We start from the raw sequence: 20468 nt of genomic DNA on the forward strand, positions 1-20468 counted from the left end.
CAAAAGTGTGGTGGTTGCTTCAGAAAAGGGGACATTAGAAGGTGGGGGAATTCACGGTCATGTGTAGGAGTCCACAGAAATAAATTTGTGCAGGTGCTGAATCCACAGATGGCACACAGACAACAACAATGTTCATATGAGACTGCAAGGTGATCACAACACGGTGGTGGATATTCCCACAGGAATAAATGTCTTGTTTTTACAGGTTTCAGCATGGAAGCAATAAAATCTGTAAGAAAAGCTATGTACACACTTTGGACATAGGCGGTTCACATTGGAATCATTGTGATGATTGGCCGGCTGTCATTTTTAAAAATGTTTAATTTAATGAAACCCATTTTCCATTTAGTACAACCCAGGGTCTCTCAAATATACAATAGACATACAGATGGTGATGATGAAGATACTCAGTCAGGTACCTCCACTCTATTGTTTAGTTGCCACAGCAACCAGAGCTTGGCTTTTTATGTTTGGAGGTAACTAGGTTCTTTCTGTTCTTTCTGTTTAGCAGAAGCAGTGGGGGACCCCACATTATTTACCAATATGTTTGTGTAGCTACTGACATCACTAGACAAATATTTCTGTAAAAAGCAATTTGTAAAATATTTTATTTTCCCCAATTCTATATATCAAAAATATTTTCTGTCCATCCCTGCTACATATGGAGGAGCCGCTCTCCTATTCATGATCAGAGTAGAAATGGAGCAGCCCTCTCTACAATTGTCACAACTTATTCCAGTCGGTTCTGTAGACTCTCCCAGCATTGCCGATAGGGGCAGGGGTCCAGTCTGATAGAGCTGTGCAGCACAAGTCCCTAGGTCCATGGCGAGGGATCACGAGATGTCCTCCGTGAAGTCGGCGCAATCACTCAGCTGGGAGGCAGAGTTGTCCAGGGTGAGCTCCTCCAGCTTGTGCTCGCTGGCGGTCAGGTCCTCCACAGACAGCTCGTCCAGGTCCTCCCCGATGCTCAGCTCACTCCTCTGACTGCTGCTGTGGAAGTCGTCCAGGTAGTCGTCCTCATTGGCGGCCGCCATTTTCTCGGAGGTGGACCTGGCTTCTCTGGCCCTGGGTGACCCTGATGGGGAGCTCTGTGAGTGTGGGGTCCCGTTCATCTTGCCGCCGCCCTCCTCCTTCCAGCCATACGTTTTCTGGGGCTTAGGGATCGGGTCATCAAAGAAAGAGTCCCCCCCTAGCTCGTCCTCATCCTCCTCCGGCCGGGGGTCGTCCTGGCCGGATATGGGCTGCAGGTGACTGTCCCCCTCATCCAGCACCTCCCGGGTCACCACACTGCGGCACTGCAGGTAGAGCCGCCTGTACATGGCCTGGAAGCGCTGCTCGTCCACCGCGGCCCCCCGCTCCAGCTCCCCGGTGATGTACGTGTCCAGCATGTCCCTGGGGAAGTGCGGGCACAACTCCCGGAAGAGCTCCCGCAGCGCCTGCTCCCCCAGCTCCCCGCTACTCTCCCGGCTACACAGGCGGAACCTGGCCTGCGCCTCCGCCAAGTGCCCCGGGGGCAACTCCAGGGGCCCGGGCGTCCCCGCATCCCTCTGCTGGAAGCGTCTGAGCAGCTCCACGAGCAGCGGCGCCTTCCTCCCGGCCTCCGCCAGCCCCAGCTCCCGGGCAGTGGCCGTCCGCTCTTCCGCAGCGCTGGGCAGGCAGGCCTCCGGCTGCAGCACGGCCAGGGTGAAGTCCAGGTGGAAGTAGTGCAGGAAGTCTGTCAGAAGCCCGGCCACCAGGCGACCATCTCTGGTGCCCAGGAACTGCCGGAGACTCTCATTGATGAGGGAAGGCTTGTTTTCCGCCCGCTCCTGCTCCTCCAGCGCCAGGAACACTGACGCCCGCAGTTCGGCCTTGATCTTGTTGAGGACGCCGTTATTCTCCAGCGTGTGGATGAGCAGATCCCGCAGCTCCGTGTCCTCCTCCGCCGCAGACATCTCCTAATAAGGGAACGCTAGATGTCAGTGACCGAGCCGCAAGATGTGACTGTGTCACCGCGCTTCAGAGCAGCGTCACCGGCCGACCAATCAGTGGGGACTGAAGGGCGGGGCTTATGACGACAAAAAAAGCGCCACATTTCCGCGGCAAGCAATGGACTGCTGTGCTGGACGCTGTAACTAGTCACTCGTAACCAAGCAACAAAAATCTCCGCCCTTCCAGGCATGTTTTGTGGCTGCACGATGCCTAGGAAAACATCGATTGGCTCTGCGGCTCAGCTACTCCGGCCTTGTGCTGTGTGTTTCCTAGCTCATCCCTCCCCGCGTTCCCCGGGCGCTTGGCAACCGAGCGGCGCAGAGCGTGGAAGGGGGACACCGGGAGCCGGCCGCCGGGAGCAGGGTAGGATCCGGCTGATGGAGGGGCTTTCTGTGCTGGTGTGTGGCCCCCGATCACCAATGTTCTTACCCCCTGTGTGCAGAGCTGGGACCTGCCATCGTCTCCGGCCTGTATGGGCGCAGGTCTTCCCGGCATCTCCCAGGAGACACTGATGACCAGTCCTGTTATGTGCTGCCTCTCCTCCTGTACATGTGTGATGTGCCACCCGCCCCTCCCTCCTCCTGTACATGTGTGATGTGCCACCCGCCCCTCCCTCCTCCTGTACATGTGTGATGTGCCACCCGCCCCTCCCTCCTCCTGTACATGTGTGATGTGCCACCCGCCCCTCCCTCCTCCGGGACATGTGTGATGTGCCACCCGCCCCTCCCTCCTCCGGGACATGTGTGATGTGCCACCCGCCCCTCCCTCCTCCGGGACATGTGTGATGTGCCACCCGCCCCTCCCTCCTCCGGGGCATGTGTGATGTGCCACCCGCCCCTCCCTCGTCCTGTACATGTGTGATGTGCCACCCGCCCCTCCCTCGTCCTGTACATGTGTGATGCGCCCACCTCCCCTCCCTCCCCCGGGGCATGTGTGATGCTCCCACCGCCCCATCCCTCCCCCGGGGCATGTGTGATGCTCCCACCGCCCCATCCCTCCCCCGGGGCATGTGTGATGCTCCCACCGCCCCATCCCTCCCCCGGGGCATGTGTGATGCTCCCACCGCCCCATCCCTCCCCCGGGGCATGTGTGATGCTCCCACCGCCCCATCCCTCCCCCGGGGCATGTGTGATGCTCCCACCGCCCCATCCCTCCCCCGGGGCATGTGTGATGCTCCCACCGCCCCATCCCTCCCCCGGGGCATGTGTGATGCTCCCACCGCCCCATCCCTCCCCCGGGGCATGTGTGATGCTCCCACCGCCCCATCCCTCCCCCGGGGCATGTGTGATGCTCCCACCGCCCCATCCCTCCCCCGGGGCATGTGTGATGCTCCCACCGCCCCATCCCTCCCCCGGGGCATGTGTGATGCTCCCACCGCCCCATCCCTCCCCCGGGGCATGTGTGATGCTCCCACCGCCCCATCCCTCCCCCGGGGCATGTGTGATGCTCCCACCGCCCCATCCCTCCCCCGGGGCATGTGTGATGCTCCCACCGCCCCATCCCTCCCCCGGGGCATGTGTGATGCTCCCACCGCCCCATCCCTCCCCCGGGGCATGTGTGATGCTCCCACCGCCCCATCCCTCCCCCGGGGCATGTGTGATGCTCCCACCGCCCCATCCCTCCCCCGGGGCATGTGTGATGCTCCCACCGCCCCATCCCTCCCCCGGGGCATGTGTGATGCTCCCACCGCCCCATCCCTCCCCCGGGGCATGTGTGATGCTCCCACCGCCCCATCCCTCCCCCGGGGCATGTGTGATGCTCCCACCGCCCCATCCCTCCCCCGGGGCATGTGTGATGCTCCCACCGCCCCATCCCTCCCCCGGGGCATGTGTGATGCTCCCACCGCCCCATCCCTCCCCCGGGGCATGTGTGATGCTCCCACCGCCCCATCCCTCCCCCGGGGCATGTGTGATGTGCCCACCCCTTCTCAGGGCAGTTTCTAGGTACTTTGTTGTACATGGCAACTCTCTAAAATGCTCGGTACACATGTGGGATGTACTTCCCCACCTTCCCTTCCTTTTACATGTGTGTGGCATGCCTACCCTGTGCATGCGTGACTACCGACTACATAATTAAATATATGGTATCTAATTTGCAGTATATGGCAGTTCCGCTCCCAGTACAAGTGTGCCTTGAGTATCTTTTTGTATTAAGCTGTCAGCTCTGTACACTGTGTTTTAGAGGATGGACTGTGGGAATCATCTCACACTGCTATGTCTGATCTATACTTTCAGACTGCTACAAAGCGATAAGATTATGTAAAGTTTATGTATATCTCCGTCATCTCCCTCAATAAGAGGTTTAGTCTTGGGAAATACCTTTATATGGCCCCCTCCCGGTCATGGGCTGCAGCTGTGTTCAGCCTCATTCAGGCAATGGCTGCATGGCAATCTCTAAGCACTTTCCTGCGTGTTGGATGCCAAGTATGGAGGGCATTGGGGACCCGGCTGTATTGGAACCAGATCACTGAGGGATTTGTTAAGCAATGTTTTGTTTTTTTTTATTAATGGTTGTATAAATATACAATATATTATTCCTATTTAGCAATGTCACAATTGCATGAAGAAAAAAAAAAACAAGCATTTTACATTCTGACATGTTCAGATAAATAGCTGAATTGTATCATAGTAGATAAGATTGAATAAACACTTCAGTGCATGAGTTCCAAAGCATAATGTTAATCTAGAGGAAGCCTAAAAACACCCAACCCCAAATATGGCATATAATAATTTTGCTCTCAAGAAGAAAGTCATCCAGGCTTCTCTTGGACATGAACATAGAGTCCGCCATAACATGCCCCTGGCAGAGAGTTCCATAGTCTCACTGCTCTTACAGCAAAGAACCTTTGTCTATGTTGATGGTAGAATCGCCTCTCCTCTAGGTGTAGAGGATGCCCCCTTGTCCTGGTCACAGGCCTAGGTATAAAAAGATCTTTGGAAATCTAACGGTACTGCCCATTCAGATACACATTGTAATGAGGATAACTCTTGACCTTCTTTGCTCCATAACCCAAAGTTTGATAATTTATTGTTGTTTTCTGGTCACTTCTATTCCCTTTGCTCTCCAACTGCTTTATAAATGGGTGGCCACAGTTGTACACAAGATTCCATGTGTTATCTGGCCAGTTATGGGAATAAGTGTAAGATGTTGTCTTTCTCATGAACATCTAGGCCTCTCTTGATACATCCCATCATTTTCTTTGCTTTGGTCTGTTGGATATTGGTCTATACTAATAGCCCATGGGGAGATTTATCAGGGCTTGTGTGCCTGAAATTAGATGGATAAGTCCTGAAGTATGCACATTTCCTTGCATACAGCCATCAATTGCACCTATTTCCCCCTTACGCCACTAACATGCCAAGTGGGTGTGAAGGGGGTGTGGATGGCCGTGCAGTGTTGCCACCAAGCAGATTTCTTAGGAGGGTCGAGCCTTCTGATAAACCTGTCCGGCGGCAGGGGGGACCATTGTACGCTGGCACATTCAGCACCAGTGTATAATGTGCCGAATGTCTTTTTTTTTTTTTTTTTTTCTGTAGGTTTACTATTTACTAGTAATTATTTCACTATTACTAGTAATGCCCCCCTGAGTACTTTAGCCAGATTTACATAAATAAAACCTTTTTCTTTTTTAAAGAAAACCCCTGCTAATCTCTATAATAGATATATGGCTATTTGAAAGATTTTAACCTCTACAAACCCTGTGCTTCTAGATTATTACTTATTAAAGCTGCTGAAAACTACCAGAAAGCTGTGTGGTCATAGTGATCTTATGTGTCATCGTGGAGGGGTTCCTTCATACTTCCTCAGCAGTACTTAGTGACTGCCAGATCAATGAAACCTAAAGTGTTACTTATTTCCTGCTGACCTCACACCTTGGTCATCTCATGAAGTTGCAGGTTTTGGCCAAATGTGTGTCCTTGTAGTTTCTGTTTAGCCTCTGGCTAAATAAACTGACCTTGCCATGGTAACTGCTGGTCCGCCCTACCCTGGAGTCCTACAGATCCGCCACCTAGGAAGCATTGATGTGTGCGGGTGACTGGTGAGTACAGTCTGTTTCTCTGTAGACACATAATAACAATGGCACAGGATTCATGTTTTGTATTTCCGTGCTGGAGAAGTCTGTATTACTTCCCAGGCACGCGTTCACATTTCTCCTCTATGCAGCAGATTGGAAATTTTGATGTGTTAACGCCCTGAACATATGTTTCCAACCAAAATATTTTTCTCATGAATGTGAAACATAGCAGGATTCATCTATGACTGAGCAATTTGCAGCTTTCTTTGCTATGGTTCTTCAACACCTTAAATTTCCTCCACCCATAGGACTGGAAACTAGTATCAAAACATATAGTAAGCTGTTTTGTAACCATATCTGCTGCAGTATCTTAATGGTAGTATCCAGGGTGGTCTAGTTCTCTCAGTTCAGTCTCAGCAACAAGATTATCATCTGCCTAAATTAGAATCTATACAGATTATTTAATGCCTTATCAATGAGATAACACTGCCTGTAACTGTTTTATAGGTAACCATATAGTTTAACATCTCCATATATTAGCTGTGCTGCTATCTACAATTTCGCTTGGACATTGTTCAGATTAATGGCTGATTGAAATGATACTTTAGCACTTTTAATTTGCTACAAAATAAAAATACAGCACTAAGAACTATTCAAGCCACAAGGCAAGGGATAGGCAGGTGTTTTTGCTGCCTGGGTGACTAGATTGTGGCTGTGACTGCAACTATATCCCGTTCATATGAATGTGTTTTAGGTTATTACTAGGCCCTCTGACCCCTCTGCAGTCTCAAGAGTAAGGAAGCAAAGTGTTGGTGTAATGTGTCCTGTTCTCTGCATAGTCATAACCATCTGCTGTGTTGGGAATTGTAGTCACATCTGTTGACTCTTGCACAGCTGTATTCAGACCCTCATATAGTGTAAAATAGTCTTGTGGACACTTACTTTTATTTCACTTGCTTATAAAACGACAGCTTATTCCTCAGTACTTTACAGATGTTGGCGTCACTCCCTGTCCCCAAGCTTAATTCCCTCTCAGTATCTCTTTGGGGTGTATTTGGACTCACAAAAACTAGGAGAATATTGAAATCTAAGAATATCCCTTTGGACAAATTAAAGATCAACTTGTCCTCTATCCTCATTGTTCTGGTTTAGTACAGGAAATATAAAGGAAACTAAAGCTGGAGGGTGGCTTCTTTTCATTGAAGCTGTCCAACAGTGTTTTCCCCCCGCAGTATTACTGAAGCTGTAGCACTCTTGTGACATCTGATTGAGGTACTATAATGCACATGGTGTGCTTCATCTGGACCAGAACCTGGGTGGAAAAGGAAAGGGGAGTGAGCTCTCCTTGCCCTCTTTTCTCTCCATATGAAGCGGAGCAGCTTGCGGCGTACCCACCCGGCTTGGTCATAGTGCAATGAGACACCTTGGGTGTAATCGACCTCTATAGGGGCTGTGATCTTGCTGCAATTTTTGAAGCCAAGTCACGGCCCCCAATACGGCCGTGTCCAAGAGGTCTTGGAGGTTGTCAGTTATTAACATTACATATGGCTAGAGAAACTAGTAAATGTCATTGGAGGTCCTTGATGGATACATTGAGCTATGTGATAATACTTCTGTTTGTCTAGAGCACTGGAACCTCGGTGATGTTGTAGAAAGAAACCCGCTTTATAGAAATGAACCTGGTGGCACTGTAACTATTAATACCTTATGTTAGGCCCATTTCACATGGACATTTTGGGGACGGATACATAGACACTTACGTGTCACTACAATGTGTCTCACCATACTGTAATGTCGCCAGCAAAAATAATGCGCAGCGTTGACCTCTCCAGTTGAACCTGTGCTATGCCCAGATCCATGCCCAGGCGTAGCATACACTTGTTTGAAAGAAGCTTTAGTGATTTTATCTGTTTGCAGCTCATTTCATTCAATAAGGGTTAACTGATCAAACCCTTTCACACTCTCTTCCTACAAAGGGGGAAAGCTACTTCTCCTACAGCTGAAAAGAGAAGGAGGAAATGGCCTATCTCCTGGGACATGTATAGAATTGCCACAGTATCTATTTTAATTTGAGATGCAATCTTCGACCTTTATTAAATGTATTTATAGGAAGATGTACTACATACATAAATGTTATCATTTTTGGTATAGTGTATGTATAACACAGAAGTAAATGTTCAGTGGCTGGAAATCACATTTTGCAAGCAGGAATCCAGTGTTGCCTTAGGACACCTAATCTCAGAAATCGAGAAATCCAGTGGATAAAGGTTTCAGTTCCTTCCAGAAATGAACACCACCATATGTCACGTTACTTGTCATCCTGATGGAGTGTGATGGCCCAAGCCATAGCCTTATATTTCTTCCCCAATCCACACTAGTACTGTGTGCATTTTTTTTCTTTTTGTTATAAGAACCCCAGAAAGCAGAATTGTATAATATAATATAAGCTAGTTTTTAGCACTGCCAATTTTTTTTCCCCATTCTGCCACCTGAAGCCTTGAACTGTGGACCGAGCAGTAGGTTTTAAATGAATATTTTAGAGGAGATTACACATTAATAGAAACCTACCATTAGGAATCGACTAGATCAGAGGTAGATCTGATGGTAGGTTTCTACTTCTCATCCCTAGACTATCTTTAGCTTATCCTTTTACCTTGTCTATCTAAAATCTTTATCTTTGTTATATGCAAATTGGCTATAGAGATAAGGTTAGTCCACGCCTCAGTATCCTCTCTTGCTCTGCCTACAGCTGCATCCCTGCACATCCACGCAGCACTGCACATGGCAAATGCAGGCCTGCCGCCGCCGCCGTCTCTGGAGTGCTGCGCAGTAGCTCCAAATCCCATTGTTGGCTTCATCAAAAACCCACATGCCTAGATGCTACCTGTATAGAGTGCACACACATGTTTGATAAAGCTGGCAAAGAGACTTTGTAGAGACCCAGAGATGCTGCCTGGGAGCCTGCATTTAAGGGTTTGAGGGACAAGGGCTGTGATGAATTTTTTTCCTTTTCCAATATAAAATTACATACAGATTTTGTATGGTGTAGATGCAGGTGCCCTTTTTTTTGCATTTTGTATCTTTACTGTATGTTGTACAGTAAAATGTACATGTTAATGTTACCTTTTTAATAAGCTTTGTGACTTTTTTTTTTTTTTTTTTTTTTTTTTATACTGGTTGACCATGTAGGAATCTTTAGCCTGACTTATATCCCGTTTCTCCTTGGGAAAACTATACTATTGCATGGCATAAGATTAGCGCATCTAGCCTGCTTGTTGTAAGTAGAGGGAAATAACGTTATATTTTAGTATATTAATGGTTTCTTTTGCAGTCTTTGTAGCGTCTTGATGTAACGGAATGGGAGTGAGCAGAACAGGAATAACGCTTTTTCTTTCATCTTTGCCATGATATGAAATGATCTGATCTGGGATTTTTTTTTAACTTTCTCTTTTGCTAATAATCCTAGCAATTGTTTGGAGGGGGTTGTTTTTTTTACATGTACAAGCTCTTAACAATTGGTGCTCAAGCCCATATATTTCAATGTGAATGATGCTGTGCTGCGCATACCCTGCCTCATAAAGTGACATTATGTCGGGTACTGCACTCGGTGGGGTGGAGCCCTCCAAAAAGTAGACCTATTCAGAAGGGGGAAAAAATGTTTCTCTTTCTCTTATAAATGTATAAACCTGAAACCTCTTTATATCATTTTAGGCTAAATTCCTTCAACGTTGGTGAACTATAAATAAGCAAGATGCTGGAAGAGGATATGGAAGTGGCCATTAAGGTGGTGGTGGTTGGGAATGGTGCTGTTGGAAAATCGAGTATGATTCAGAGGTACTGCAAAGGGATATTTACAAAGGACTATAAGAAAACGATCGGCGTGGACTTCCTGGAAAGACAAATTCAGTATGTATTTGTTTCCGCTCTCTTACCTGCCGTATCGCTGTGTATCTAAAATTTATCATAAATTTGAAGTGTGTGCTGTAGATTTTCTACATCGCCCTAATAGGCCACTGACACTTCAGTTTTAGTTTTGGTCTGTGACTATTGGTTGACTCTTGTCCTATATACCTTTATTAGTATTATCACTGACACTTCAGGACCTTGAGTACTAGAGCACATGTGTCGTTCATGCCAAAATATATGACCATATAATACTTTTGTCTTTTCAATAAATAACATAACTGTAGCACCCTCGCAGACTGTAAATGCTGTGGGTCGCAAAGATAATTTCCACATCCTAAAAGCGGATTACAATCTGATGTGCAGACCTCTGTGTATAAAGTCTGCGCTGCTGGTGGTGCTGGGAGTTGTAGTCTGAACTCTTGTAGGATAGTGGAGTTGGAGATCTGAGCTCCAGGGTTTATACTGAGTGGTGATGGGAGACATTCTTGCACACTTTTTCAAGTGATCCTATAGCAGTCCAAAAGACTGCTCAATGTACATTTAAAGGAAATCTACCACTACAGTACAGCAAAATTAAGCTAAACATACTTGCCTTTTCATAAACCTCTTATACTGTACTATATCCAAATTTTCTGGCAACCAATGAACCATATCTAATGGTTACTAGTCGCTGAGGAAAGAACTACTCACTTCTTTCCCACTTAAAATCTAGAGTTTGGGATATACTTATACAGACGGTCCCCTACTTAAGGACACTCGACTTACAGACAACCCATAGTTACAGACAGACCTCTCTGCCCACTGTGACCACTGGTGAAGCTCTCTGGATGCTTTACTATAGTCCCAGACTGCAATGATCGGCTGTAAGGTGTCTGTAATGAAGCTTTATTGATAATCCTTGGTTCAATTACAGCAAAAATTTTGAAACTCCAATTGTCATTGGGACAAAAGAAAAAAAATTGTCTAGAACTTCAATTATAAAATATACAGTTTTGACTTACATACAAATTCAACTTAAGAACAATCCTCTGGACCCTATCTTGTATGTAACCCGGGGACTGCCTGTATAAGACTATACCTCTTCCAATGCACATATGGTTAAAAAAAAACACATCACATCAGACTTCAATATGGTAATTTTACGGTAATTAATTTAAACCTTCTGTACAAATAAAAATCTTCATTTCGCCATCTTCTGGCGCTAATAACTTTTTCATACTTCAGTATACAGAAACATGTGACGTGTCATTTTTTGCAAATGAGCTCACCTTTTTATTGCTTCCATTTTGAAGACTATGTGGCCTTTTTGATCACTTTTTATTAATTTTTTTTCGGCATTTTCGGACATTTGGGCAATATTTTCCCTTTCGGAGTTAAACGTCGGGAATAACTGTTATGACGAGGCGATACCTAATGTGTTTGTGTGTGTGTGTCCCCACAGCTGGTAGGGTGCCCCCCATAGTAGTCACAGTGCCTTAGTGAAAATAAAAATCTTAACTCCCCTTTCCCCGCTCCCCCCAATCAGCGGCCATCACCTCCTTTACTGCTGTGAAAAACTGCATCACATCTGCCGGCTTCAGAACCAGCGTTTACAGCCTTCATTCACAGCAGTAAAGAAGATGATGGCAGCTGCTTCGGGGGGAGTGGGGAAAGGTGAGTTGCCTATGCTCCCCCATCAGCTTTGCCAGCAGCAATTTCAGCGGGGGTTGTTTTGAATCTTGCTTCAATAAGGTTCTCCCCTAACCCAGCGTTTAAGACGACCCCCGACTTCTGAAAAGATTTCCAGGGGTTAAAGGACATTTTATATGCCAGAAAATACAGTATGTATAGATCTGAAACACAAAATAGTTTTGTGTTGTAACATGTAAAATATATATACCCATGTAGGTTTATTATTATTATTATCTATTTTGTCATAATTAAAGTATCAAATGTTAATAATAATTACAATAAGGAATGGTGTTGCAGAACTCTCTTAATTCATGTGTTTATTCTCCAACCTTCTGGATAGAAAAGGTAGGTTCCAGCACCCATCACCTGGTCCATATTGACTATGAAGTGAGCACTCTCCTTTTATATTCTATTGGGGAAAAAAAAGTTTGATTCAAAATGGCCAACTTAGTCAACATCCATCTTTAAAAGTTCTCCCCCTCCTATATAATAATATTCCACAAATTGATATCACCAACCATTCCCATTTTATTTAGGTGTATCCATATAAATGGTCCACCCTGTAGTATATACAAAAGGAGAGTGCTTACTTCACAGTCAATATTGTGTGTGGCGTTTTAAGGCAAAGACATACAAAAAAAAGCCGGCATGTGTGCGATGTTCAGGACAGGGGATATCTCCATGAGAACGATTATTTCTTTTTGTTAATGTAATCTCGAAGCTCTCATTTTGACATTGGCTTTAACAATATTATGCATAACAATTGATTTGATGCTATGTGCTGACACATTTTTGTGCTATTTTCAGCATGTTTCTAATTGTCATATACCGCTGCCGCAATTACAGGATGGCTAAATGTACACTGTACGGTAATCTTTCTTGCCATTGATATCACAGTTGTTAGAAATGGTTACCGCCAGAAGATTTGCTGCTTTTTGGCAGGTTTAACCTCTTGCTGGAAACCTTCCTAATAGTATGTTAGTGTGCAGCAGGGGGGTTGTATGGAGAGGGCTCATGGGCTGTGCTGGCACCAATCACAGGTTTTATTCATTTATACGCTACCAGCATATGGGCGCCACCATCTTGGCAGTGATAGTCACTGGGGAGCAGTCGGAGCCTACCATTTCTGATGATATGTTACAGTGAACCATTGGTATCTTGTAAAAGATCAGTAAATCCACTATATACTGTACTGGGTGATTAAGGATCCCTAGGAGGTCTTAAAAAAACAAAAAAAAACTGGTATAACAAAAATCATAATCATGTTGGTTATTGTCATGTACACAGAAAAATTAAAGTTATGTATCTTTAAAGGATGAGAGCAAAAAATGGAAGCATAAAAAGGTAATGGAAGGGGTAATGCTGGGCACCATGTGATGCCATGCAGGGTGTAGCGCCACATTGCATTCTTCTGCTCTCCTGCTTTTCTTACAATCACATTTGGAAGAATCACAATGTGTTAAGAAGCTAATGTGTTGATGTGTAATAAAGCTGTGCAGTAATTCTGTGGCCTGGCCCTTTAGAGCTCATCAGTTTACACTCATTACACCCCTCCTTGTGCAAGATGATTGTGCCATCAAACCTAATGACCCAAGCAATGTCCAGGTGAACCACAAAAAAAGGAAAAATATGAGATTAAAGGGAGTGAGCATTGTACGCCCTATGAGAATGACTCATGGCTTCTATGACTAATTCTCTCATATGTTGTGTCTTTTAGGATGAATGATGAAGATGTTCGCCTTATGTTATGGGACACAGCTGGTCAAGAGGAGTTCGATGCAATAACTAAAGCATATTATCGGGGTGAGTATGGCCTGGTTGTTTCTTTCACAAACTGAAATTTATCTTAAACATTATTAAAGGGAACCTGTCACCTCTGATCAGCTAAATAAACCCTGGACAGTACCTTAGAGAACACTGTAGAGTCATCTCAATGCTTCTAATCCACTCTGCATTGCTGCTGTGTGATAAAACAACTTTTATTCTTCTTTTCGATGTTCATTTATATACTTCATATATGAAACTGGAGTGTAGTGACGTAGAGATGGGGGGGGGGGGGTGTTTTGATTCGTGGGTTCAAGCGAGGGCAGCCGTGTGGACAAGACGACAAGAAGAATAAAAGTTGTTTTTATCACACAGCAGCAATGAAGAGTAACAGGATTAGAAGAATTGAGATGACTCTACAGTGTTTTCTAAGGTACTGTCCGGGGTTTATTTAGCTGATCGGAGGTGACAGGTTCCCTTTAAGACCGCAATTTCTTTTGAAGGAAAGTAGTCAGGACTTATCCTTGTGGGCAGCTTGGTTTCTAGAGAGAACAAGTACATAGAAGGCCATAAATTTGCCACTTGTTCAAAGTAAATAGAAATATAGAGTAGGAGAATATGGGGCATGGAGTAGCCTTAGCTCCAAGTGCTCCCAGGCTAGCCTCTGCCGGTAATTTACATATTACTAAAATTATAGTTTTTAACAAATTAGTTTAGGTAGCCCTCTGTTGTCTGTATTTTCTTCGATGCTAGAGACTTGTCTGTGATACTAACATTATGACAGACAGAGCAACCCGAGCAAGGTATTTACACCTGATATTCGGAAGTACCTATGGTTTAAATTCTATATTGAACTCGGATATTTCCCCCGTACATATGACCAAGTAGTGCTGACACGCAGTACTTGCTGCTTTAATGACCAAATTGTAAGTGTCCCACAGCAAGAAAAACGTTCTACGGTGCAGAGATGGAACGTGAGTCTAGGGAAAGAGGCTTAGTGAAGCGACCTGTTTGGGACTGAGGCTTGGGCTGTTTTGGTTCTTTGGAATACAGTAACTCACAGGAGAGATTAGCGGCTTTACTGTAGGGATATGGTAATTATCACAAGCCATGAATCATCAGCATTATGGAAAATCATTACATAAATATAAAGTGCACTAGAGACTAAGTCAGATGAGAAAGTGGACCAGGGGAGGGTTATTTTTCCCAAACATGTTTGTATAACATAACATTTTTTTGACTACATAGAACTTTAAGGTCACTGTTAATTGTACTTTTTGAGATACAGAATGAGGAAGAAACATCACGTTTGCAATGTGTTATGTCTGCAATGCTACCCACAGTATCTAGCGTGTTAATAATAATAAAAAAAACAAAAGTTCAGTAATATTAGATTTTATGAGGGTGAAGTATCAATCTTAATTTTTTTTTTATAACATCTAATGGCTCCTATAGAATAACGGTGTTTGACTTCATGACTCCAATGTGGGTTTTTTTTATGTTTTCTGGTGTGATTCTTTTGTAGTACAACGGAAATCTGAGACTTTAAATCTTCTTTCTAGTAATTTTCTCTGTAATGCTGTAATTTCCTAGCACAGAGGATGACCAGTGTAATCCTACTAGTCTACGTGTATAATAATGAGAGGCAATTATTCTGGGAAGTGAATAGCATGGGAATAATGCTTAGTGTTTTCTTTTTTCCCCATTTAGTTCTAATTTTACAGGAAAGAACAACCAATCACCACCTTATTTTCCTGACTGGTGCTGGGCAAACTACCCTATATAACTATAACCTGATTCTCCAGACAGGGATAGGTTGGGGTAGTATTGTGCCTAATACTAGCTTAAAGGAAACACTGAGAATAGGACTCCTCCTGTCCCTCCCTGTAAATAATATGCAGATATTACCTTCTACCTGTTTCTCCCAATATAATGCATATAGTATTTCCACCTGTCTCTCCCAATATGGGGATATGGTACTGCTAATGCCTATACCAGTGATGGCGAACCTTTTAGATCCTGAGTGCCCAAACTTCAACCAAAAGCCACTTATTTATTGCAAAGTGCCAGCACGGCAATTTAAGCAGTAATTTATTTCTCCTTGCTCTTTGACAACTTTCAATCCTTCAGCCTCCTTAAGACACCAACGCAGTTGAAAGGAAGAGGGCAAATTCGCCTATTGTTGTAGGAAGATTCTGTAGGAAGATACTTTGAGTCCTGTCTGGTGAACTTCATGCTGAGGTGATGGCCTGGGTGCCCACAGAGAGGGCTCCGAGTGCCGCCTCTGGCACCAGTGCCATAGGTTCGCCACCACTGGCCTATACTATGTCATATTAAAGATACAAATCTCCTCTCTGATTGCCTCAGGCTTGTGGTTCTGAGATGAAGACCGTTTTAAGACATGAGGAAATGGGAGCAGCAGATACATTTCCAGTTCCCAACTTTTTCTTATGACTTCAAAAAACCATGGCTTTAGCTGGTTGCATGTAAAGTGTGGCTCCACCTTATCTGCTTATCTGCTCATTTTCATGTGATTTTGGTGGAGATTTGGTTTGATTTCAACATAAGAGGGAATTGTTAAAAGGATACCTTACCTGAGGGGGGCTAGTAGTTTACTTTTATTAAAGCAGCTGACAGGTTCCCTTTAATACCATGCAAATCGGCTTTAAGATGTTTCTTGTATAGCCCACTAAACTCCTTTTGCCCCATAGCTCTTCGTTAATAACGGATCTGTATGTAAAGAGATGAAAGAATGGCACTCGCCAAATCAAAGCTTCGCATTGTTACTTTTTATTCCAGGATTCTGGCCAATTTAGGGCTCAGGGGGTGATGCCTGTATCACAGAGCACTGCTGCATCACTTGTCCAGAATCCTGGAATAAAAAGTAATAATTCAAAGCTGTGATTTGGCGAGTGCCATTCTTTCATCTCGTTACACACATTGAATTTGGAACTTTCTATACTTTGCATAGCAGACCACACATGCGGCTAATCCCCTGCTTAGCTCTTGGAAGACATCCCCTATTTGGCGATACACTGAGGACAGCTAGCAGCAGTAGCCATCTTACTATCCTTTTGTTGTGTGCTGTTATTAAGGATATGTTGCCCCTTAATGCCTATGCTACTTGAAGTGCTACTCATACATTGGTAGAAGATTGAAGAGCCCGAAGAAATTAGTATGTAAATGAGAATGTGTCTGGAGTGACATTTGGTTGTTATAGACATGGGTTTGGCTTCTGAGTAACTGGACAAATACTTTTATTTTCAAGGTGCCCAAGCCTGTGTCCTGGTGTTTTCTACGACAGACAGGGAGTCATTTGAAGCGGTTCCCAACTGGAGAGAGAAGGTGATGGCCGAAGTTGGAGACATTCCCACCGTTCTTGTACAAAACAAAATTGACTTGTTAGATGACACTGTTATTAAGAAGTAAGTCAATACCATGATTATTCATACAAACTCCAATTTAGGCAAAGTTCACAGTACTGTTCAAACCTTGGATCCTTACATCCATTTAAATAAAAAGGGAAAAGACAGAGGATTAATGTATCAATTAAAATCCCATTTACACCAATTTAAATTTGATGTCCTCCATTATAGTCAGTTTGGCAAGCATCCATTATCCATGCATTTTTTTTTTTTAAACAAAGAAAAAGTACCGTAATTTTTTTCCGCCAAACCACATGTATAATGTATACTTGCCTAACTGACCATAACAGATGACATTTGAATGGATGTCAAAGGTATTCTTAATTGGTATGTTGAACCTCAGGTTTTTTAAATTTTTTATTTTTTAAGAAACTGAGGTTTTGAATAGTAGTATGAATGTAGCCTTTTATTGTTCAAGGAGTTATTATCTGTACACTAAGGAAAGGGGGAATTTATAAAGCTGAGATGTCTTAAGCATAGCCAGGAATAGCAACTCTCTCCCACCCACTTATGCCACCCCTACACCAAGTGGCCGCTGAGTGCACTGTGCTGTGTAAGCTGCACAGTGGCACATTAGCGGGTGCCTGTGCTACTCCCTGGCACAATTTATAGCGCAATTATGCGCCAAGCAGGGCATGGTGGAGAACTGTCCGGTCAGCCATGTGCCAGATATACTAAGATATATAGTTATTTTCCCATAAATAACAAATCCTGGTGTGATAAACTTTTTGCATCATTCCCAAGAAGACTCCTGGCTGTACTAGCTCAAAAGGTGCTTCTACTCAATACTGAGCAAAGGGGCTGAATACTTATGACTAGAGATGGGTGAATCGATTTGAACGCTTTGCTTATTTGGGGAAGTTGGCCTCTGTAACTGCGGCTGTCATGTGCGTGTCATACTAAAACACAACATTGTTGAAGACCAAACCACGGTCCCTATGCATATTTAAGCATGGCACAACGTTCTACAACACCCTACGGGCTCTCTGGAGCCAGGAAATAATGTGATTCGTCATGATATGATTCGGGTCAAATGAAATTTTTTCAAAAAATTTGTCAAACTTGGTTGAATCGAATTTTGAAAAATGTGCCCATCTCTACTTATTACCATGTGATATTTCAGTTTTCTTGTTTAATAAATTAGCAATAATATGTACATTTTTTGATCTTTCCAATCTGCTGCAACTAAACAAAAAACCGAAAAATGTAAAGACGTTTGAATACTTACTGTACCCACTGTACAAATACACGTGCTATGTGCAAATAGGACGTACATAGCTGTATGTCAGATGTGAAAGGGTTGATGAACCTTTTAAACTCCATTTCAGCTATGTAGGGGCAGTCTATTTCATGACTATTTCTGTTCTTACACTTGTCTCTGTAGCATCTGCTTTAGTAGTCTAAGTGACTGACACTGTGCCACAGTGACCTGTGCGCCCATAGCATTAGATAGCATCTTGTTAGTCCTTTAACAACAACCATATTCAGTTTTTACTGTTCAGAGTAGTTCTTGTGATGCACAAGGTTTTTACAGCAGCAGATGAAAAGAACTTGGCTGAGCTTGTGTCCTGCAGGTTTGGGGCTTAGCTAGGTGATCACAGCTGCTGTCTGTATCATATTTGTATTAGGTCATGTCACAGAGCATTGAGGGTGCGGTCACATGTCACGTTTACTGCATGCGTTTAAAAATTCATGGCAACAGCTGAAGAGAGATTTGCCTAAATAAAAAGCTGTTAACACTCAAGTTCACAAAACACAACCTGGTAACGGATGTGTTAATGTTGTGTTAACACATTTGTTTGTTAACATAATGTTAACACATGCATTAACATTTGCGCTTTGTAAACTCAAGTGTTAACAGCTGTTTCATTAGGCAAATCTCTCTTCAGCTGTTGCAATGCGTTTTTAAACACATGCAGTAAATGTGATGTGTGACCGCATCCTGAATGTTTAGTTGTTCATAGTTTAGGCAGTGGCTGCAGGGTTTTGTTAGTTCTTTTATGATTTAGTGATTTTTTGGACATGACTCCTCTTAGTTTATTTCATTTAGCTCTGGTTCATTAGTGTGTCCTGTCTCAGTAACACTTGCCCCTGATCTCTCTAGTGAAGAAGCAGAGGCTCTAGCAAAAAGGTTAAAACTGCGATTTTACAGGACATCAGTTAAAGAAGATCTAAATGTTACTGAGGGTAAGTTTCTGTTTTTTTTCTACAACATCCTATTGATAAAATTATATATATTGAGATGTACAATTAAACATGCTAAAACCAAATATTTTGTTACAGTTTTTAAATATTTGGCTGACAAATATTTACAAAGGCTCAAACAGCAAAACGCTGAAGACTCAGAAATTGTGCACACTAGTAGCAACAAGATTGGTAAGTTCTGTCCTTATAATAACTCTTTATGGAAGCAAACTGAGTTTTTAAACTGTAGAAAGAATACATACATAAAGCTAAGGTATCCTTTCATGTCTTTTTGTCTTTTCAGGTGTATTTAACACTGCAGGCGGTAGTCACTCTGGTCAGAAGTCTAGTGCTATCAATGGAGGAGAAGTAATCAACCTAAGGCCAAATAAGCAAAGGACCAAGAAAAGCAAAAGTCCCTTCAGCAGTTGTACGTTACTCTAAAACTGTACTGGACAGGTCAGAAAAGATGAACTTCAAGTCAGGGTCTACAGTGCAATTGAGAAGAGGAATGCAGCTCGTTCCAGAGATAATGGTCAATTCTACCTGAATCTGATACCACCATGAGAATGCAGCGTGGGTTACCTATAAAGAAACATTACGCCACCTCATGGTGGCAAGTGATATTGCATGTTTTGGTAAACGGCTGAACAAATGCTGCCCACATACCGTTTTAGGAAACCTCCACATTTTGTAGTATTTATTGGATATGAGCTATTTAACCTATTATGTGGATGCTTTTTTGCAGCATCTTGTTGGATACCAGTTCTCACACTACATGGTACTTGTGCAATATTCATCTAACTCACAAATCATTGCCTGTTGTCTGTAAGAAGGTGCATTACACTCTTTTATAGAGGACATCTAAATCCCCATAAAATCTTCTATTCAATTTTATATATAGAAAAATATAATGTGTTGAAGATTTTCAGATATATCTATGTTCTGGGAGCTTACCAGTTAATGTGCATTGTGCCAAACTTCGTCATTGAGCTGCTACTATGTGCTTGATCATGTGTTTTGGGAGTTTTTTTTTGTTCTATGTTCATCCTGAATGTTTTAGTTATTAAGAACGTGCATAAGTTTTATTTGGCCTTATCCACATAAGTGAGCCTCCTGCTGTTTGAGTGACCTATATTATTTGAGTAGACAACTTTCCATTTTGGACACGCAGAGAGTGCTGGGTTCTGCAGACTAAGCCTTCGTTATTGCTGGTATATGTCTTATTTTTTATTTTTGACATGTAACATATGCATGTTTTAGATCAACAAACATTCCAGAGCACTGGCCAGATCTACAAAAGAAAGAAAGTGATCGGGACGAAAAGACAAATAACTGCTTCACCACAGTGGCTTTTGCACTAGCCAACTAGTTAAAAACATAATAAAGGGAAATATCTGTTTTATCATTGAAATCTGTTGTAATTTGTTACAAAATAACATTGTACGGCCCCCATAGAGGTCAATGGCATCAGGTCATAGTCTGGTGAACAAACAATGTCTTACCGCACTTTGACCTGGAGTGTGCCAAGA

The 20468-nt window shown here is 43.7% G+C and overlaps 2 protein-coding genes across 3 annotated transcripts; one reads left to right on the forward strand and one right to left on the reverse strand.

The window, feature by feature from the left end:
- Positions 1-307: 307 nt before the first annotated feature.
- CEP43 (centrosomal protein 43) lies at positions 308-2093 on the reverse strand. Its single transcript, XM_072142219.1, has one exon. The coding sequence runs from the start codon at positions 1932-1934 to the stop codon at positions 834-836; it is 1101 nt and encodes a 366-aa protein (XP_071998320.1). The 5' UTR covers positions 1935-2093; the 3' UTR covers positions 308-833.
- Positions 2094-2183: 90 nt separating this feature from the next.
- Positions 2184-20089, forward strand: RAB23 (RAB23, member RAS oncogene family). Of its 2 annotated transcripts, none has more exons than XM_072142220.1 (7): positions 2184-2334; positions 9698-9892; positions 13281-13366; positions 16596-16752; positions 18857-18939; positions 19036-19128; positions 19241-20089. In XM_072142220.1, the coding sequence occupies exons 2-7, from the start codon at positions 9738-9740 to the stop codon at positions 19378-19380; spliced, it is 714 nt and encodes a 237-aa protein (XP_071998321.1). In that variant the 5' UTR covers positions 2184-2334; positions 9698-9737; the 3' UTR covers positions 19381-20089. The 2 variants fall into 2 exon arrangements, with proteins under 2 accessions (XP_071998321.1, XP_071998322.1); XM_072142221.1 differs by having other exon boundaries at positions 2219-2369.
- The last annotated feature ends 379 nt before the right edge of the window (positions 20090-20468 follow it).

Source organism: Engystomops pustulosus, chromosome 3 (assembly GCF_040894005.1).
Source record: "Engystomops pustulosus chromosome 3, aEngPut4.maternal, whole genome shotgun sequence".
NCBI lineage: Eukaryota > Metazoa > Chordata > Amphibia > Anura > Leptodactylidae > Engystomops > Engystomops pustulosus.